General features: G+C 44.3%; 1 protein-coding gene across 1 annotated transcript in view; it reads left to right on the forward strand.

Annotated features, from left to right (window-relative positions):
* Positions 1-20,685, forward strand: part of HAUS6 (HAUS augmin like complex subunit 6) — a 356,865-nt gene that overhangs the window by 94,252 nt on the left and 241,928 nt on the right. The window contains exon 10 of the mRNA XM_069239436.1: positions 16,318-16,441. Within this exon, the coding sequence (XP_069095537.1) occupies positions 16,318-16,441 (124 nt within the window). The remainder of the gene's footprint in view (positions 1-16,317; positions 16,442-20,685) is intronic.

A 20,685-nucleotide genomic window follows, 5' to 3' on the forward strand; every position in this document is an offset into this window, starting at 1 on the left:
CCAAACAAGCAGTGACTTCAAGGTCACAAATCCCCAACACAACACCTGTGGGGGGGAGACTAACCAATTTTTACAAACATTGGGAGGAAATAACAACAGACACTTGGGTCTTAGCAATTATCCAGCATGCTTATTGCATAGAATTTCTCAAATTCCCTCCAAACGTCCCACTGAAAACACACAATATGTCAAAACAACATATAGATCTTCTAGGACTAGAAGTTCAGGCATTGCTACAGAAAGAAGCAATAGAATTAGTACCAAAACAACACACAGGAGTTTACTACCTGTACTTTCTCATACCCAAAAAAGACAAGACTCTGAGACCTATACTAGATCGCAGAACATTAAATACCTACATCAAATCAGATCACTTTCAAATGGTTACATTACAAGACGTAATCCCACTGCTCAAACAACAAGACTACATGACAACACTAGACCTAAAGGATGCATATTTCCATATACCAATACATCCTTCACACAGAAAGTACCTAAGGTTTGTATTCCAAGGGATACATTACCAATTCAAAGTGTTGCCATTCGGAATAACAACTGCACCAAGAGTTTTTACAAAATGCCTGGCAGTAGTAGCTGCACATATAAGAAGGCAGCAAATACATGTGTTCCCGTACCTAGACGATTGGTTAATCAAAACCAACACGCTAAGACGGTGTTCACAACACACAAGATCTGTCATACAAATCCTCCACAAACTAGGTTTCTCAATCAACTACACAAAGTCACACCTTCTGCCGTGTCAAACACAGCAATACTTAGGAGCGACAATCAACACAGCAAATGGGATTGCCACTCCAAGTCCACAAAGAATTCACACATTTCACAATGTGATACAGACCATGTGTCCAAAACAAAAGATACAAGTCAAACTAGTGATGAAACTACTAGGCATGATGTCTTCATGCATAGCCATTGTCCCAAACGCAAGGTTGCACATGCGGCCCTTACAACAGTGCCTAGCATCACAATGGTCACAAGCACAGGGTCAGCTTCTAGATCTGGTGTTGATAGACCGCCAAACATACATCTCGCTTCAATGGTGGAACAGTATAAATTTAAACCAAGGGCGGCCTTTCCAAGACCCAGTTCCACAATACGTAATAACAACAGATGCTTCCATGATAGGGTGGGGAGCACACCTCAATCAACACAGCATCCAAGGACAATGGGACATACAGCAAAGACAGTTTCACATAAATCACTTGGAACTGTTAGCGGTATTTCTAGCGCTCAAAGCATTTCAACCCATAATAAGCCACAAACACATTCTTGTCAAAACAGACAACATGACAACAATGTATTACCTAAACAAACAGGGAGGGACACACTCGACACAGTTGTGTCTCCTAACACAGAAAATATGGCATTGGGCGATTCACAACCACATTCGCCTAATAGCACAATTTATTCCAGGAATTCAGAACCAGTTAGCAGACAATCTCTCTCGGGATCACCAACAGATCCACGAATGGGAGATTCACCCCCAAATACTAAACAATTACTTCCAAATTTGGGGAACACCACAAATAGATCTATTTGCAACAAAGGAAAACTCAAAATGCCAAAACTTCGCATCCAGGTACCCACAAGATCAGTCTCAGGGCAATGCGTTATGGATGAGCTGGTCAGGGATATTTGCTTACGCTTTTCCCCCTCTCCCACTCCTTCCATATCTAGTAAACAAATTGAGTCAAAACAAACTCAAACTCATACTAATAGCACCGACATGGGCAAGACAACCTTGGTATACGACACTACTAGACCTGTCAGTAGTACCTCATGTCAAACTACCAAACAGACCAGATCTGTTAACACAACACAAACAACAGATCAGACATCCAAATCCAGCATCGCTGAATCTAGCAATTTGGCTCCTGAAATCCTAGAATTCGGACACTTAGACCTCACACAAGAATGTATGGAGGTCATAAGACAAGCTAGGAAACCTACCACTAGACACTGCTATGCAAATAAGTGGAAAAGATTTGTTTATTACTGCCATAATAATCAAATTCAACCCTTACACGCATCTGCCAAAGATATAGTAGGATACTTACTACAATTGCAGAAGTCAAAGCTAGCTTTCTCTTCAATAAAGATACATCTTACCGCAATTTCAGCTTACCTGCAAATTCCGCACTCAACTTCATTATTTAGGATACCAGTCAGAAAAGCATTTATGGAAGGCCTAAAGAGAATTATACCACCAAGAACACCACCAGTTCCTTCATGGAACCTCAACATTGTCTTAACACGACTCATGGGTCCACCTTTGGAGCCCATGCACTCTTGTGAAATGCAATACTTAACGTGGAAAGTTGCATTTTTGATTGCCATCACATCTCTAAGAAGAGTGAGTGAAATTCAAGCATTTACCATACAAGAACCATTTATTCAAATACACAGGCATAAAGTAGTTCTACGGACAAATCCAAAATTTTTACCAAAAGTGATCTCACCGTTCCACTTGAATCAAACGGTAGAATTACCAGTGTTCTTCCCACAGCCAGATTCTGTAGCTGAAAGAGCACTGCATACATTAGACCTCAAAAGAGCGCTAATGTACTACATTTACAGAACAAAACTAATTCGAAAAACAAAACAACTATTTATTGCATTCCAAAAACCTCATACAGGGAATCCAATTTCTAAACAAGGCATTGCTAGATGGATAGTTAAGTGTATTCAAACCTGGTATCTTAAAGCAAAGAGAGAGCTGCCTATTACACCAAAGGCACACTCAACCAGAAAGAAAGGTGCTACCATGGACTTTCTAGGAAATATTCCAATGAACGAAATATGTAAGGCAGCAAACATGGTCTACGCCTCATACATTTACCAAACACTACTGTGTAGATGTGTTAACTGCACAACAGGCCACAGTAGGTCAAGCTGTACTACGAACATTATTTCAAACAACTTCAACTCCTACAGGCTGAACCACCGCTTTTGGGGAGATAACTGCTTACTAGTCTATGCACAGCATGTGTATCTGCAGCTACACATGCCATCGAACGGAAAATGTCACTTACCCAGTGTACATCTGTTCGTGGCATTAGTCGCTGCAGATTCACATGCGCCCACCCGCCTCCCCGGGAGCCTGTAGCCGTTTAGAAGTTGATCTTGAACATTTGTAAATTTGTAAATATATTACTTTAAACTTCATTATGTACATACGTATTCACTCCATTGCATGGGCACTATTACTAGCATACACAACTCCTACCTCACCCTCTGCGGGGAAAACAATCTAAGATGGAGTCGACGCCCATGCGCAATGGAGTCGAAATGGGAGGAGTCCCTCGGTCTCGTGACTCGAAAAGACTTCTTCGAAGAAAAACAACTTGTAACACTCCGAGCCCAACACCAGATGGCGGGATGTGCACAGCATGTGAATCTGCAGCGACTAATGCCACGAACAGATGTACACTGGGTAAGTGACATTTTCCATATATATATATATATATATATATATATATATATATATATATATTCTATGGCATGTGTAGCTGCAGATACACATGCTGTGCATTATCCTGCCGTCTAGTGTTGGGCTCTGAGTGTTACAAGTTGTTTTTCTTCGAAGAAGTCTTTTCGCGTCACAAGACCGAGGGACTCCTCCCTTTTGGCTCCATTGCGCATGGGCGTCGACTCCATCTTAGATTGTTTTCTTTCCGCCATCGGGTTCGGACGTGTTCCTCTTCGCTCCGTATTTGGAATCGGGAAAGTTAGCTGTTTATCGGAAAATTTGATGGTATTGTTTGCGCTTGGCACCGGTCTAGTGTTAGTTCATCGATACCGAGAGAAAGCGCTCCGGCGGCCCTTCGGGGCTTCCTCTCTTTAGCGGGGCCTGTTCGGCCCGACCGCGTCCATCGTCGAACCTCATGGACCGGACCCCCTTCCGCTTCTGCCCGAATTGCCACGCAAAGTATCCTTATACAGACCAGCACTTGGCCTGTAATCAGTGTCTATCACCGGAACACATGGAGGATACTTGCGAGGCCTGTAGGGCTTTTCGATCCAAGAAGTCCCTACGCAATCGACGAGCCAGAAGACTCCAGATGGCGTCGACACCGGCCGAACAGATCGACGAAGAGGAGAGAGATTCTCCATTCAAGATTCAGACTCGGACGACTCAGAAAGTGAGCAGCCAAAGGCACAGCAACAAACTGTGAGTAAATCAGCCCCGGCCAAGACTCACTCGAAGAGTAGAGTATAAAGGCCAAGGGGATGCCACCGCCAACAGGCCATGGCTTAACCTGAAAACACAGTGACCAAACATCGGCACCGAAAAAGGCCTCCCAGCAGCCAAAGACATCCGACTCCGGTCGAGATACCGTCTCCGAACCATCTCAGCACCGAGAGTTCGACACCCCCAAAATAAAAAAAGGTTTCCTCGGAGCCCAAAAAGAGCGTACCGAAACCTTTGGTGTTGAAACATGCAGCCTTGGAGCCGAAAGCAGGCTCCTATACAGAAGAGCACGGCCATTCCAGCCAAATGGAAGGGCACAGATTTGAGCAGGAACTAGGCATGGGAGAGCCAGACTACACTTAAAGGAGGCTGCACATACAGAAAGACATGGGGAAAATTCAAACTCTTCCTCCAATAAGAATGAAACGAAAGCTAGCATTCCAGGAGTCGGAAATGCAGCCAAAGGCAAAGGTGGCAAGAGACGAGACACCACCAAGGGTTTCGCCACAGCCTTCACCATTGCATTCGCCACACCTGTCCCCGGTAGCAACACCCCCAATGCAGTCGCCAATACACACAGGGATGACACAAGACGACCTGGATGCATGGGACTTATATGATACACCGGTCTCAGACAATAGTCTTGATTGCTACCCAGCAAGGCCGTCACTACCAGAGGACAGTACTGCATATATACAGGTGGTATCAAGGGCAGCTACTTTCCATAATGTAGCAATGCATGTGGAGCCCATAGTAGAAGACTTCTTATTTAACACCCTGGCAACCACTCACAGCTCTTACCACTGTTTGCAAATGCTCCCAGGCGTGCTAAAACACGCCAAACAAGTGTTCCAGGACCCAGTGAAAGGCAGAGCATCACGCCTAGGGTGGAGAAGAAATATAAACCTCCCCCAACACAGCAACTAACACCAGATTCGGTGGTCGTGGGAGCAGCCAGAAAGAGGGCAAACTCCCAATAGTCAGGAGACGCACCACCGCCCGACAAGGAAATTCGATGCAGCAGGCAAACAGGTGACAGCACAGGCAGCCAATCAATGGCGGATTGCCAATTCTCAGGCTCTACTGGCTCGCTACGACAGGGCACACTGGGACGAGATGCAACATATAATTCAGCACTTGCCCAAGGAACACCAAAAACATGCCCAACGGGTTGCTGAGGAAGGACAAACAATTTCAAACAACCAAATAAGGCCTGCGATGGACTCTGCAGACACAGCAGCACGACAGTGAACACTGCGGTAACCATTCGTAGGCATGCATGGTTACGGAGCTCAGGTTTTAAACCAGAAATCCTGCAGGCTGTGCTAAATATGCCGTTCAGCCAAGAACAATTGTTTGGGCCGGAGGTGGATACGGCAATCGAAAAGCTAAAAAAAGGACACGGACACAGCGAAAGCCATGGGTGCGCTCTACTCCCCACAGAACAGAGGCACTTTGAGAAGCCGCAATTTAGAGGGGGGGGGGTCGTTCCCAAACCACAGAGCCTTCCACCTCACAAGTCAGACCCACATATCAGGGCCAGTACCAAAGAGGAGGTTTTCGAGGAACATACAGGGGTGGACAATTCTCAAAGGCAAGGGGGAAATTCCAGAGCCCAAAAACCCCTCAAACCAAACAGTGACTTCAATGTCACAAACCCCCACCACTCAACACCAGTGGGGGGGGAGACTTACCACATACTACCACAACTGGGAAAACATAACTACGGACGCATGGGTCCTAGCCATTATCCAACATGGTTATTGCATAGAATTCCTACAATTGCCATCAGATGTGCCCCCAAGAGCACACAACATGTCAAAACAACACTCAATACGGGATAGAAACTCTACACAAACTAGGGTTCTCTATAAATTACCAAAAATCACATCTACAACCATCCCAAATACAACAATACTTGGGAGCAACACTCAATACACAAAAGGCGATTGCCACTCCAAGTCCACAAAGGGTACAAGCGTTCCGCAATACAATACTAAATGTACAGCCAAATCAACACTATCAAGTGAGGTTTGTGATGAAACTTCTAGGCATGATGTCTTCATGCATAGCCATTGTCCCAAACGCAAGACTACACATGCGGCCCTTACTCACAATGCCTAGCAACACAATGGACACAAGCACAGGGTCAACTCCAAGATCTAGTGTTGATAGACCGCAAAACACACCTCTCGCTTCAATGGTGGAACCCTATACATTTAAACCAAGGGCGGCCATTCCAAGACCCAGTGCCTCCGAACACGACTGGTGCTTCCTGATAGGGTGGGGAGCACACCTCAACCAGCACAGTATACAGGGACAATGGAACATTCAACAAAAACAACTGCACATAAATCACTTAGAACTGTTGGCAGTGTTTCTAGCATTGAAAGCATTTCAACCCCTGATAGCCCACAAACACATTCTTGTCAAAACAGACAACATGACGACAATGTATTACCCCAACAAACAGGGAGGGACACACTCTTCACAACTGTATCTCTTAGCACAAAAAAATTGGCATTGGGCAATTCACATTCACATTTGCCTAATAGCACAATACATCCCAGGTATTCAAAACCAGTTAGCCGACAATCTCAGTCGAGCTCACCAACAAACACACGAATGGGAAATTCATCCCCAGATCCTACAAACTTACTTTCTACGCTGGGGAACACCAGAAATAGACCTATTTGCAACAAAAGAAAATTCAAAATGCCAAGACTTCGCGTCCAGGTATCCACACCCTCTGTCCAAGGGCAATGCGTTATGGATGAGTTGGTCAGGGATATTTGCTTACGCTTTTACCCCTCTCCCACCTCAATATTGTGTTAACACGGCTCATGGGACCACCATTTGAACCCATGCACTCTTGTGAAATGCAATACTTAACTTGGAAAGTAGCCTTCCTGATAGCTATAACATCTCTTAGAAGAGTAAGTGAAATACAAGCATTTACTATACAAGAACCCTTTATATAAATACATAAACATAAAGTGGTTCTCCGAACAAATACCAAATTCTTACCAAAAGTGATATCACCATTCCACCTAAATCAAACAGTGGAACTCCCAGTCTTTTTTCCACAACCAGACTGTAAGGAAATGCCTCCTTGGCATGGTTACCCCCTGACTTTTTTTGCCTTTGCTGATGCTATGTTTTGAATTGAAAGTGTGCTGAGGCCTGCTAACCAGGCCCCAGCACCAGTGTTCTTTCCCTAACCTGTACTTTTGATTCCACAAATGGCACACCCTGGCATCCAGGTAAGTCCCTTGTAACTAGTACCCCTGGTACCAAGGGCCCTGATGCCAGGGAAGGTCTCTAAGGGCTGCAGCATATCTTATGCCACCTTGGGGACCCCTCACTCAGCACAGACACACTGCTTACCAGCTTGTGTGTGCTGGTAAGAACAAAAAGAGTAAGTCGACACGGCACTCCCCTCAGGGTGCCATGCCAACCTCACACTGCCTATGCAGTATAGATAAGTCACCCCTCTAGTAGGCCTTACAGCCCTAAGGCAGGGTGCACTATACCATAGGTGAGGGCACCAGTGCATGAGCACTGTGCCCCTACAGTGTCTAAGCCAAACCTTAGACATTGTAAGTGCAGGGTAGCCCTAAGAGTATATGGACTGGGAGTCTGTCAAACACGGACTCCACAGCACCATAATGGCTACACTGAAAACTGGGAAGTTTGGTATCAAACTTCTCAGCACAATAAATGCACACTGATGCCAGTGTACATTTTATTGTAAAATACACCCCAGAGGGCACCTTAGAGGTGCCCCCTGAAACCTAATCCAACTACCCGTGTAGGCTGACTGGTTCTAGCAGCCTGCCACACTCGAGACATGTTGCTGGCCACATGGGGAGAGTGCCTTTGTCACTCTGTGGCCTGTAACAAAGCCTGCACTGGGTGGAGATGCTATCACCTCCCCCAGGCAGGAGCTGAAACACCTGGCGGTGAGCCTCAAAGGCTTACCCCCTTTGTTCCAGCACCGCAGGGCACTCCAGCTAGTGGAGTTGCCCGCCCCCTCCGGCCACGGCCCCACTTTTGGCGGCAAGGCCGGAGGAGATAATGAGAATAACAAGGAGGAGTCACTGGCCAGTCAGGACAGCCCCTAAGGTGTCCTGAGCTGAAGTGACTCTAACTTTTAGAAATCCTCCATCTTGCAGATGGAGGATTCCCCCAATAGGGATAGGAATGTGACCCCCTCCCCTTGGGAGGAGGCACAAAGAGGGTGTACCCACCCTCTGGGCGAGTAGCCATTGGCTACTAACCCCCCAGACCTAAACATGCCCTTAAATTTAGTATTTAAGGGCTTCCCTGAACCTAAGAATTTAGATTCCTGCAACTTACCGAAGAAGAAGACTGCTGAGCTGAAAAACCCCTGCAGAAGAAGAAAGAAGACACCAACTGCTTTGGCCCCAGTCCTACCGGCCTGTCTCCTGCCTTCTAAAGAAACCTGCTCCAGCGACGCTCTCTCAAGGACCAGCGACCTCTGAATCCTCAGAGGACTGCCCTGCTTCAAGAGGAACAAGAAACTCCAGAGGACAGCGGACCTGCTCCAAAAAGACTGCAACTTTGTTACAGAGGAGCAGATTTAAAGACCCTCAATCCCCGCAAGAAGCGTGAGACTTGCAACACTGCACCCGGCGACCCCGACTCTACTGGTGGAGAAACAACACCTCAGGGAGGACCCTCTGGCGACTCTGAGACTGTGAGTAACCAAAGTTGTCCCCCCTGAGCCCCCACAGCGACGCCTGCAGAGGGAATCCCGAGGCTCCCCCTGACCGCGACTGCCTGACTCTAAAATCCCGACGGCTGGAAAAGACCCTGCACCCGCAGCCCCCAGCACCTGAAGGATCGGAACTTCAGTGCAGGAGTGACCCCCAGGAGGCCCTCTCCCTTGCCCAGGTGGTGGCTACCTCGAGGAGCCCCCCCCCCTTGCCTGCCTGCACCGCTGAAGAGACCCCTTGGTCTCCCATTGATTTACGTTGCGAACCCGATGCTTGTTTACACACTGCACCCGGCCGCCCCCGCGCTGCTGAGGGTGTACATTGTGTGGACTTTTGTCCCCCCCCCCCCCCCCCCGGTGCCCTACAAAACCCCCCTGGTCTGCCCTCCGAAGACGTGGGTACTTACCTGCTGGCAGACTGGAACCGGGGCACCCCTTCTCTCCATTGAAGCCTATGCGTTTTGGGCACCACCTTGAACTCTGCACCTGACCGGCCCTGAGCTGCTGGTGTGGTGACTTTGGGGTTGCTCTGAACCCCCAACGGTGGGCTACCTTGGACCCCAATCTTAACCCCGTAGGTGGTTTACTTACCTGCAAAAACTAACATTACTTTACCTCCCCCAGGAACTGTGAAAATTGCACTGTGTCCACTTTTAAAACAGCTTATTGTGTTTTATGTAAAAAGTATATATGCTACTGTGATTATTCAAAGTTCCTAAAGTACTTACCTGCAATACCTTTCAAATGAGATATTACATGTAGAATTTGAACCTGTGGTTCTCAAAATAAACTAAGAAAATATATTTTTCTATAACAAAACCTATTGGCCTGATTTGTCTCTGAGTGTGTGTTCCTCATTTATTGCCTGTTTGTATGTACAACAAATGCTTATCACTACTCCTTTGATAAGCCTACTGCTCGACCACCCTACCACAAAATAGAGCATTAGTATTATCTCTTTTTGCCACTATCTTGCCTCTAATGGGGAACCCTTGGACTCTGTGCATACTATTCCTTACTTTGAAATAGTGCCTACAGAGCCAACTTCCTACACACTCAGTAGCCGAACGAACCTTACATATGTTAGACATTAAAAGAGCACTAATGTATTACATTGATAGAACAAAACATTTTCACAAAACAATTGTTTGTAGCCTTCCAAAAACCTCATGCAGGAAATCCAATATCCAAACAAGGCATTGCCAGATGGATAGTGAAATGTATTCAAACCTGCTATATCAAAGCCAAAAGAGATCTACCTATTACACCAAAGGCGCACTCCACTAGGAAAAAAGGCGCAACAATGGCTTTTCTAGGGAATATACCTATGACAGAAATCTGTAAGGCAGCCCCATGGTCTACGCCTCATACATTCACAAAACATTACTGTGTAGATGTGTTAACAACACAACAAGCCACAGTAGGACAGGCTGTATTAAGAACATTATTTCAGACAACTTCAACTCCTATAGGCTAAGCCACGGCTTTTGGGGAGATTACTGCTTACTAGTCTATGCACAGCATGTGTATCTGCAGCTACATATGCCATCGAACGGAAAATGTCACTTACCCAGTATACATCTGTTCGTGGCATGAGACGCTGCAGATTCACATGCGCCCTCCCACCTCCCCGGGAGCCTGTAGCCTTTGTAAGTTGAATGAACCTTGTAAATTTGTAAATATATACTATTCTTATACACATTATGTACATACATACTTACTCCATTGCATGGGCACCTTTACTATATACACAACTCCTACCTCACCCTCTGCGGGGAAAACAATCTAAGATGGAATCGACACCCATGCGCAATGGAGCCGAAAGGGAGGAGTCCCTCGGTCTTGTGACTCGAAAAGACTTCTTTGAAGAAAAACAACTTGTAACACTCCGAGCCCAACACTAGATGGCAAGATAATGCACAGTATGTGAATCTGCAGCGTCTCATGCCACGAACAGATGTACACTGGGTATGTGACATTTTCTCTATCTATCTATCTATCTATCTATCTATCTATCTATCTATCTATCTATCTATCTATCTATCTATCTATCTCTGCCTCAAGCACCTACTGGTGCATCAGCGACAACAGTTGATGAGACTGTCAGTGACACCATCAATGGCTATGATGTTGTCTACAAGGATGACACGACCGCTATATCTATACCATCCTTGTTGTTTAGTATCGATGACAACTTTAATGACCACACAAGCCTCAAGACTGCCATTCCGTCAGTTGCTTCAGACTTTGACTACATTGCTTGCACCTGTGCCAGACCTTTTTCTTTTCTTTTTTTTTTTTCTAACATCGTCTCGCTTGCACCATCAGAGCTGGCACAGTTGATGGCACTTCGGTGAGTGTTACTCACACACTGAAACCATATCAAACATCACCAAGTAAGGTTTCACCATTGCCACCTGTCTGTTATTTGGAGATGGGAGAAATGGATGATACTAGACCTTTTGGGGCCACAAGTAGCATGTTGTAACTGCATGTAAAATTTCAAGAGACGTCTGCAGAAGAGGAAGAAAATAACTTTCTTGCCTGATAAAATGTAATTTAAAGAGAGCAGGACAGAACAAGATTATATGAGGAGCTCGAAAAGGAGTTTCCTTATGACTACACCTTTGAAGAACCGTCATTAAGAACAAATGATTCATGTTCCTCTGGCTCTGGTATCAGATCTTTGCCAGATGCCTAACAATTATTACAAACGTTTTCCAGAAGGTGAGAATCCACCTCAATAGCACCATACAACAATTGTTGATATTTTTCTGCATTCTTGTCTGCTAGCTGGAGAGGAGTCCTGCTTTACCGTAACGTGTTGTGTCCCAAATACAATAGCTGGGCCCAGTTACTGTCAGTAAGCAAACCAACAGATCTCAGCCGTATGGGCAATTTTTGCAGGGATATTGCCAGCCACTGGCACATCAATACTGACATTTGCCGCCTGCAGCAGAAACGCTTCCAGATGAAAATCTACTGGCATGGAAAAGGGAACATGAGTCTTCCAGAAGACAGTGACCCGTGTTAGGACACTGGTTGCCCCTTCATAGTCCGCTTCCTCAATTGTAAGCAACACTATTCAACATTTACGAAAATGGGTGTTAGACATCATTCAACACAGTCACCATGGAGTCTATTTAGAAACCTCCTGAAATCCAGCTCACAGTAGGCCACACCTACACCTTTGTCTGTTAAAGTAAGAAATAGTCGCTTATGCACAGGGAAGCAGTAGAACAAGTTCCACTTGTACACTTAAGCACAGGTGTCTACTCCAGCTTTTTTTCTCATACGGGGAAAAAAAAACTAGAAGTTGAAGGCAGATTTTGGATCTGCCACAGCTCAATAAATTACTCAAAAAGCAGTAACTGAGAATGATTATGCTGCAGGAAATACTGCAACTCCTGCAGCCAGGGGAATTTTATAGTATTGTTAGATTTTCTAGATGCCTACTTCCATATCCCCATCTATCTAAACACAGGAAGTATCTTGAGGTGGCAGGTTGTGACTGCCAATTCCCAGTCTTTCCTTTTAGGTTAAAAGGTCCCTCAAGAATATTTACTACATGTATTGCTTCGGTAGCAACATACTTGAGAAGAAACATACACCAGAAATTCCCCAATTTAGATGACTGGCTGATAAAAGAAACTCTATGCTAGGAAGCAGTTTGTTCAACAAAAATCCTGTCTCCAAATCTTCAACAAAGAAGAATCCTGCCTTGTTCCAAGCACACAAGTTACATTCCTAGAGGCAATACTTGATGCAAAGTAATAGAAGCCTTTTCCTACAAAGGAGAGAACTCCCAAATGGTAAGAATGGCTTATGTGCTTTCAAAAAAAAAACCCAACAAAACATTTCAATCAGACAATACAAATCATTCCTGGGAATGATGTCTTTCATTCTATTAATTTTCAGTTGTCGACCACTTCAGGTAACTGGACCATTCGATTATGTCATCACAGTAACATTGGAAATTAACACAGCTATGCAATGGTAAATGAAGAAAGGAAATGTTTCCATGACTTTAACATTCTTCTACAAATAACCACACTTTGTAATGACATCAGATGCTTCCATGGAGGGATGGGGAGCTCTTCTGCAAGACCTCGAAGTGAGTGAGAAATGGTCATTCATGGAAAACGGGACCCATACAATTCTTAGAATTAAGGGTGGTAATTTTTGGACTCCATGCGTTTTTCCCAAGAATAAAAGGATCTACTGTACTGTTTCACACAGACAATATGACCACAATGTTTTACTTAAACAAGGGGGAACAAAATCATACCTCCTACCCAAGAAAGCACCAGATATTTGGAATTACATCTTACATTTCACAATATCCTTAAAAGTAGAGCATGTATATAGTACAAATAACCAGTAGGCAGACGATCTGAGCAGATCTTCAAAGGAATGCCACAAGTGGGAGTTGTCCCACATTCAGCTGTCAAAGTTTTTGCAAGTGGGGGAGCGCATGTCTAGAGCCATTTTTTAATCCTCTCAATTGGAAATGCAGATTTTATGGAAACAGATTTACCCACAAAAAGATCATTGGGGATCACCGTTTAGATTGCATGGATGGGAATATTTGTATAGGCCTTTCATCTTCTTCCTTTGGTTCCTTAGCTACCCAAAAAGATAAAGAGGAAACCATGCCATGTCATTCTAATATCCACAGCTTGATCAAGGTGGTTTTGGGTCACAGAACATATGTCGAAACAGCAACACATTCCACTCTGACCAGTCCCAGGAATGCGTTCTATGAACAATGGCTGGGAAACTCACTCAAATCCAGAATCACTCACCTTAACTTCCTGTCTCCTGAGTGCCCTGTTCGTACGGGATGAGGGGCCACACCCCCCCTACCTTTTTCCTGATGTGAGGAGTATTTGTCAGGCTGAACAAAAGTCAGCCTGACAGATTCTCTTCTGGTTCAGGTCAGGCAGACAAGAGCTGTCATGCGCTGAATGTGCAAACTCTTGGCTGAGTAAGCTGAAATTTGCTGGGCTAAAGAAGTCACAGCCCGGTGGGCGTGACTTCTTTAGCCTAGCAAAGGTGCCTCGAGGTCCTCCTCATGACGAGGGGGAACATCACTGATTTGCTTCGGACCTCGGCGCTTCAGTTTTAAGCCCTGAAGCGCCCAGGAATGAGTGTCAAATCGGTGACACCTTGTCAGAGTTGGGTGGGGTCAGCAGTCTTACTGACCCCATCCCACTCTGACAAGTTGGGACTGCTGCCTTCCCTCATTGGCTGACCTTAGGTTAGCCAATGAGGGAAGGCAGCAGTCCAACCAAGGCTTCCCTGTGAGAGCTGCTGGTGTAATGTTTTTTTTCCCTTCCTTCTTCGGTATGGTGTGTGCATGCATGAATGTTTATTTTGTTAGTGAGTGTTGTGAATAGGTGTGCATATGTGAATTAATGGGTATGAGTGAAATGTGTGTAACCTATCCTTGCCCCTCTACCTCTTAAGATTATTGTCTGCCAGTGTCCTGAATAGTCCATCAGCTAAATATACCACAAAAGTACAGAGGCATCCTTGCTGAAGCAAGAGCTGCCTCTACAGCTAGAGCAAATAGGCTGAAATGGCTATGATTCTGCAATTGTTGCTCCTCCAACTCTTGCCTTCCTTTCTTCCCCTTCAGCGCAAGTGTTATCATATTTACTCAGTTTAGTTCAGTCTGTCTTCTTGCATAACTAAGTTAAAGTTCACCTTGTAGAGTTATCTAGATTTAGAAATTCCTGGAACCAGAGGTCCTCATGGTCTGACGGACTGATGAGGGAATTTTTACGAGACCTGTTAAGAGCTTAGCCTCTGGTTAAAAAAACAAAAAGAAAAAAAAAAAAAAAAAAAAAACAGCCAATTCCATGGCAGCTAAATACAGTATTGGCTCACTTAATGTGAGGGCCTTTCTAGCTTATTCACAAGGCGGGCGATGTTGAGTATCTTTAATGGAAAATGGCCCTTCTGTTACCATTGACATCAGTGAGGACGATTAGTGGAATACAGGCTTTTACAATTAAACAATCATACATGCAATTAAAGAATGTTATTTTTAGAAGTAACCTTCACTTCCTTCGTAAGGTTCCAGCAGATTTTCACCTAAACAAGCCCATTGTCTTAAAAACATATTTCTAGAGTATATAGAATTGAAGCCATAAGGGTACTTCAGTTTCTGGACATTAAAAGAAGACTCAAATGTTATATTAAAATAACTAATTCCCTTTGTAAGTCTGACCAAATTAAAGTTGCTTTTGCACCTCCATGAAAACGGCAAGCCTTTAAAACAACTTTGTATAGTTAGATGGGTATTGGCGGCTTGTGCCTTTTGTCATGACACCTCAGAAAGACCACGGAGGACTAAGTTTAGGTCTCGTTTACCAATAGGTGTGGAAACCTCCACTGCATTATTTGCTATAGTGCCATTACCAGATATATGCTGAGCAGACACAAGGACAAATGGGCATATGTTCACTAGGCAATATTTTCTAGATGCTACCAACAGCCAGGATTTGGCTGTGGGCCAAGCAGTTCTTCACAACGTATTCCTATGAGGTGAGCACCCTTATTCTTTTTTTCTTTCATAAATATAAAATTAGCATTTTGTACTTTGTATGTTTCCCACCTCTGCATTTTCTTCATATTTTGTCAGGTATGTTAATGCTTAAGATTCACATTCAGGCATAAGTTACTTAGTCGCACATGGGTTCTCCAGAATTGATATCTTTCGGTGTCACATGTGACTATCCCCTGTAAGGGTCTCACTACATTGGATTCCTCATGTATCTATCCTGATCACTTGTGCTTAGACATCTGAGGTGTGAGGACCCTGTAGGGGAAAGATGATTCAAGAACTGCTCACTAATTGGTTGAAGTTGGCTTCTTTCTAAAATAAGTGTCACTCCTTCGAGCTTTTCAGTATAATGCTTTGTTTTCTACTACTTATTATAATTACGGCAGGACCTCGATGATGAAGATTCAAGCACATGAATCTATGAAAGATGCAGGAAACATACACGGAGAACCACAATGTACAGGTAAGTAACTTGTTTTTTTGGGTCAGGGCGAGGGGGGTGATTTTAACTTACTCAAAGCAAAGGTTAGAATTCGAAATGGGACTTGAACCAGTACAAATTTATAAACTTGCAAAACACAGAATTCGAAAGAATTTTCTTTTTGAGCACCTTTGTGGCAGCCCAGTCTGTCTTCATTATATATTTGCTTAAAACAGCCTTCCTCCTTATGGTAATTTTCTACAACAAAATGGGTGAAAAACGATTATGTTCTTTCTGCAGATTTTTGGCTACTTTAAACACCATGATGCATTATTGTCATTGTATCTGTTTCCAATGTGTTTGACATCTTGCAGGTACAAAATCAGGCATGACCATCTGGTGTCTGTAAACAAATCGATATTTGACCAACAGCAAGCGTGGGAAAGCAAATGGAAGAAAGAACTTGGACATTCACCTTTTAATGCCATTAAACATTCGGTAAGTAACATATATTTAGTTGTCTTGAAAATAGCATGTTGTGCTCTTGATTATCCTCGTTAGTTTTTGTGAGTGATACAAATGCACTTTAATGAACTATGTTCTGTATGGACTGTGTGGTCTGTTTTCCATTAATAGCTGGCCCCCGATTTCAGTTCAATTTAAGGTTATGTTTGGAAGCAGAGCAGCCAAACTCTTAGCTCTTTTAAACTTGCATACCAGCTTTGCTGCAAAATTCAGTTATATGTTTACCTTTAGTGTATTAATAAGCTGTATGGTGCCCTTTATGTTTCGGAAACCCTATAAGAGTCCACATAAGGGGTTATCTGTGGCTGTTTCTTGCCCCTATTTTGTCCTCGACCATGGGGGGGTAGAATGAGTATGAATTGATTTTAGTCTAAATGTTAAAGTGCAGAGGAGAGCACTTAATTTAAAGTTATGGTAATTATGGTTTCTGCCATAGCCATTGTGTCTGAAAATATTGGACCAGAGTCTCCAACATGGTAGTGTATCATTTTCATAAAGGATAATAAGTCCCACCCATGCGAGGGATCTCAACACATTTTTACGATGCAAAACTGTCCTTTAAAAGCGTTTTTGTAGGAAAAACATTTCTGTAAAATGTTGTCAGGAAATACATTTCCTCCCAAGCCACTCCTAGTAAGTACAAAACCAAAATGTCATTGTCAATCAAAAACAGAAATTCATACATTGCTCTTTTATAAGGAATCTAGCATTAACGTTGTCCCGATTCTTTGTAGGGTAATTTATACGATTATTTTTTACTCTAAGTGCAGGGATACCATAACACACTGCTGAATTTTCATGTTTTGTCTTGCATCTTAATTTGAAGTTTGAGGAGAGCTTGTCTTGATTGTTTTTTAATACGTTTATAGACGTTTGCCTAAGTTACTTTGTATTTCGTAAAAAATCGGGTTGTTTCTTGGGGTTTCCTATGTGACTGAATGTGTCATTTCATTTGAAGCTCTCCTTTCTACCCAATCAACTTACGGTTATCCAAACCTGAGTGACCATGTGCTAGCAGCATCTGAAATAGGGCTCAGCTAACTCTTCTCTCTACTCTTGTTATTGCCAAAATCTCAGGCTTAAAAAGGGCCGCTCAGCAGACCTCTTGCTGCAGTCTAACTAGGTCTCGAATTGTGAGTAGATGAGCAGGTCTAATAGAAAGTTTTATCCTTGAGTAGGAATGGAAACTGAAAGCTGGTGTCTGGAACAAAGCTGTTTTCGTCCAAGGTCTGCTCCGAAGGCTGGCTTAGACATAGATTCTCATTAATGGCAATTATGCACTTTTAACCATGGGGACAATAGTTATTCCTACTCCAGTTATTTTATTTTGCAAAAACACTACAGCTACTTTGTTGAAACTTCCACATCTGCACTGACGACTGGCCTTTTGCAATTTTTTTAGTGCTGAAAATAACATTTATTTACCGACCTGTTTCAGCATACTCTCTGAAAGATGAAAGGGCTGAGAGCAGTTTTTTGAGGGTTATACCTGTAATGGCAGGCTACGCGCATATATGCATACGTTGCTTAACTCACTGAGCTGTCTTAATGATGTGAATGTGCTATATAAAGCTAAAATGTACATTTAAAATAAAGTTACGGGTTTAGAGCTGTTTTACCGTTTTATTACTTTAGACTGTTGCTGATTGCACTAGATGAAAAGACCAGTACGGCTGAAATACATTGTCCTGTCAGACAGTGGTTAATGACTAAAGCCATTTCAGGCCTGCAGTGGCACTAGTTGGTTAATGAAAACTGTGTACAGGCCAGCCAGCTTATGCTTCGGAAGTTGTGCTGAATTAGTTGTTGAATATTTGTAAATGGTAGCTGGTTCAACCAGAGTTGATTGTTACACCAAAATTGTATCCGTGAACAATCGGATAACGCTTAGAGGAGTTTCACTGGTACCTTTGATTCTGACTTGATTGAATGACAGCAATTGTTTTGCTTTGTCATATCGTTATACAGACAAGTACACAAATGGCTAGATGCAATAAATATAATGAAACGTGACATGTTTAAGAAATTTTAGATGTTGCACATTGTCTTGATGTACCTTGTTTTAGTGGCATTTGTAGGCACTGTGTAGGAAGTTGGCTCTGTATGCACCATTTCAAAGTAAGGAAGAGTCCAAGGGTTCCCCTTAGAGGTAAGATAGTGGCAAAAAGAGATAATACTAATGCTCTATTTTGTGGTAGTGTGGTCGAGCAGTAGGCTTATCAAAGGAGTAGTGTTAAGCATTTGTTGTACATACACAAGCAATAAATGAGGAACATACACTCAAAGACAATTCCAGGCCAATAGGTTTTTGTATAGAAAAATATATTTTCTTAGTTTATTTTAAGAACCACAGGTTCAAATTTTACATGTAATACTTCAAATGAAAGGTATTGCAGGTAGGTACTTTAGGAACTTTGAATAATCAAAATAGCATACACAGTTTTCAAATAAATCACATATAGCTATTTTAAAACTAGACACAGTGCAATTTTCAACAGTTCCTGGGGGGAGTAAGAGTTAGTTAGTTTTTGCAGGTAAGTAAACCACCTATGGGGTTCAAGTTTGGGTCCAAGGTAGCCCACCGTTGGGGGTTCAGAGCAACCCCAAAGTTACCACACCAGCAGCTCAGGGCCGGTCAGGTGCAGAGGTCAAAGTGGTGCCCAAAATGCATAGGCTTCAATGGAGAAGGGGGTGCCCCGGTTCCAGTCTGCCAGCAGGTAAGTACCCGCGTCTTCGGAGGGCAGACCAGGGGGGGTTTGTAGGGCACGGGGGGGACACAAGTCAGCACAGAAAGTACACCCTCAGCAGCACGGGGGCAGCCGGGTGCAGTGTGCAAACACACGTCGGGTTTCCAATAGGTTTCAATGGGAGACCAAGGGGTCTCTTCAGCGATGCAGGCAAGGGGGTGGAGGCACCTCAGGGTAGCCACCACCTGGGCAAGGGAGAGGGCCTCCTGGGGGTCACTCCTGCACTGAAGTTCGGATCCTTCAGGTCCTGGGGGCTGTGGGTGCAGAGTCTTTACCAGGCGTCGGGATCTGAGGAGCAGGCAGTCGCGGTCAGGGGGAGCCTCAGGTTTACCTCTGCAGGCGTCGCTGTAGGGGCTCAGGGGGGGCAAGTCTGGCTACTCAAGGTCTCGCAGTCGCCGGGGAGTCCTCCCTGAAGTGATTGTTCTCCGACGGGAAACGCAAGTTGTTTCAAAGTTGCTGCTTTGTTTCAAAGTTGCAGTCTTTGGTGAACAGGGCCGCTGTCCTCGGGAGTTCTTGGTCCTTCTAGTGCAGGGCAGTCCTCTGAGGATTCAGAGGTCGCTGGTCCCTGGGGAAAGCGTCGCTGGAGCAGTGTCTTTAGAAGGGGGAAGACAGGCCGGTAGAGCTGGGGCCAAAGCAGTTGGTGTCTCCGTCTTCTCTGCAGGGTTTTTCAGCTTAGCAGTCCTCTTCTTCTTAGGTTGCAGGAATCTGAGTTCCTAGGTTCTGGGGAGCCCCTAAATACTGAATTTAGGGGGGTGTTTAGGCCAATGGCTACTAGCCCTGAGGGTATCTACACCCTCTTTGTGCCTCCTCCCTGAGGGATGGGGGCACATCCCTAATCCTATTGGGGGAATCCTCCATCTGGATTTCTAAAAGTCAGTCACCTCAGCTCAGGACACCTTAGGGGCTGTCCTGACTGGCCAGTGACTCCTCCTTGTTTTTCTCATTATCTCTCCTGTGAAGCACCTCCACCCAGAGCAGGCTTTTGTTTCTGTCCTCAGAGAGCACAAAGGCCCTCACCACATGTGGTCAGAAACTCGTCTCTCAGCAGCAGGCTGGCACAGACCAGTCAGTCCTGCACTGAACAATTGGGTAAAATACAGGGGGTATCTCTAAGATGCCCTCTGTGTGCATTTTTTAATAAATCCAACACTGGCATCAGTGTGGGTTTATTATTCTGAGAAATTTGATACCAAACTTCCCAGTATTCGGTGTAGCCATTATGGAGCTGTGGAGTTCGTTTTTGACAGAATCCCAGACCATATACTCTTATGGCTACCCTGCACTTAAAATGTCTAAGGTTTTGCTTAGACACTGTAGGGGCATATAGTGCTCATGCACATATGCCCTCACCTGTGGTTTAGTGCACCCTGCCTTAGGGCTGTAAGGCACCAGCACACACAAGCTGGCAAGCAGTGTGTCTGTGCTGAGTGAGGGGTCCCTAGGGTGGCATAAGACATGCTGCAGCCCTTA

The sequence above is a fragment of the Pleurodeles waltl genome, chromosome 1_2 (assembly GCF_031143425.1).
Source record: "Pleurodeles waltl isolate 20211129_DDA chromosome 1_2, aPleWal1.hap1.20221129, whole genome shotgun sequence".
Taxonomy (NCBI): domain Eukaryota; kingdom Metazoa; phylum Chordata; class Amphibia; order Caudata; family Salamandridae; genus Pleurodeles; species Pleurodeles waltl.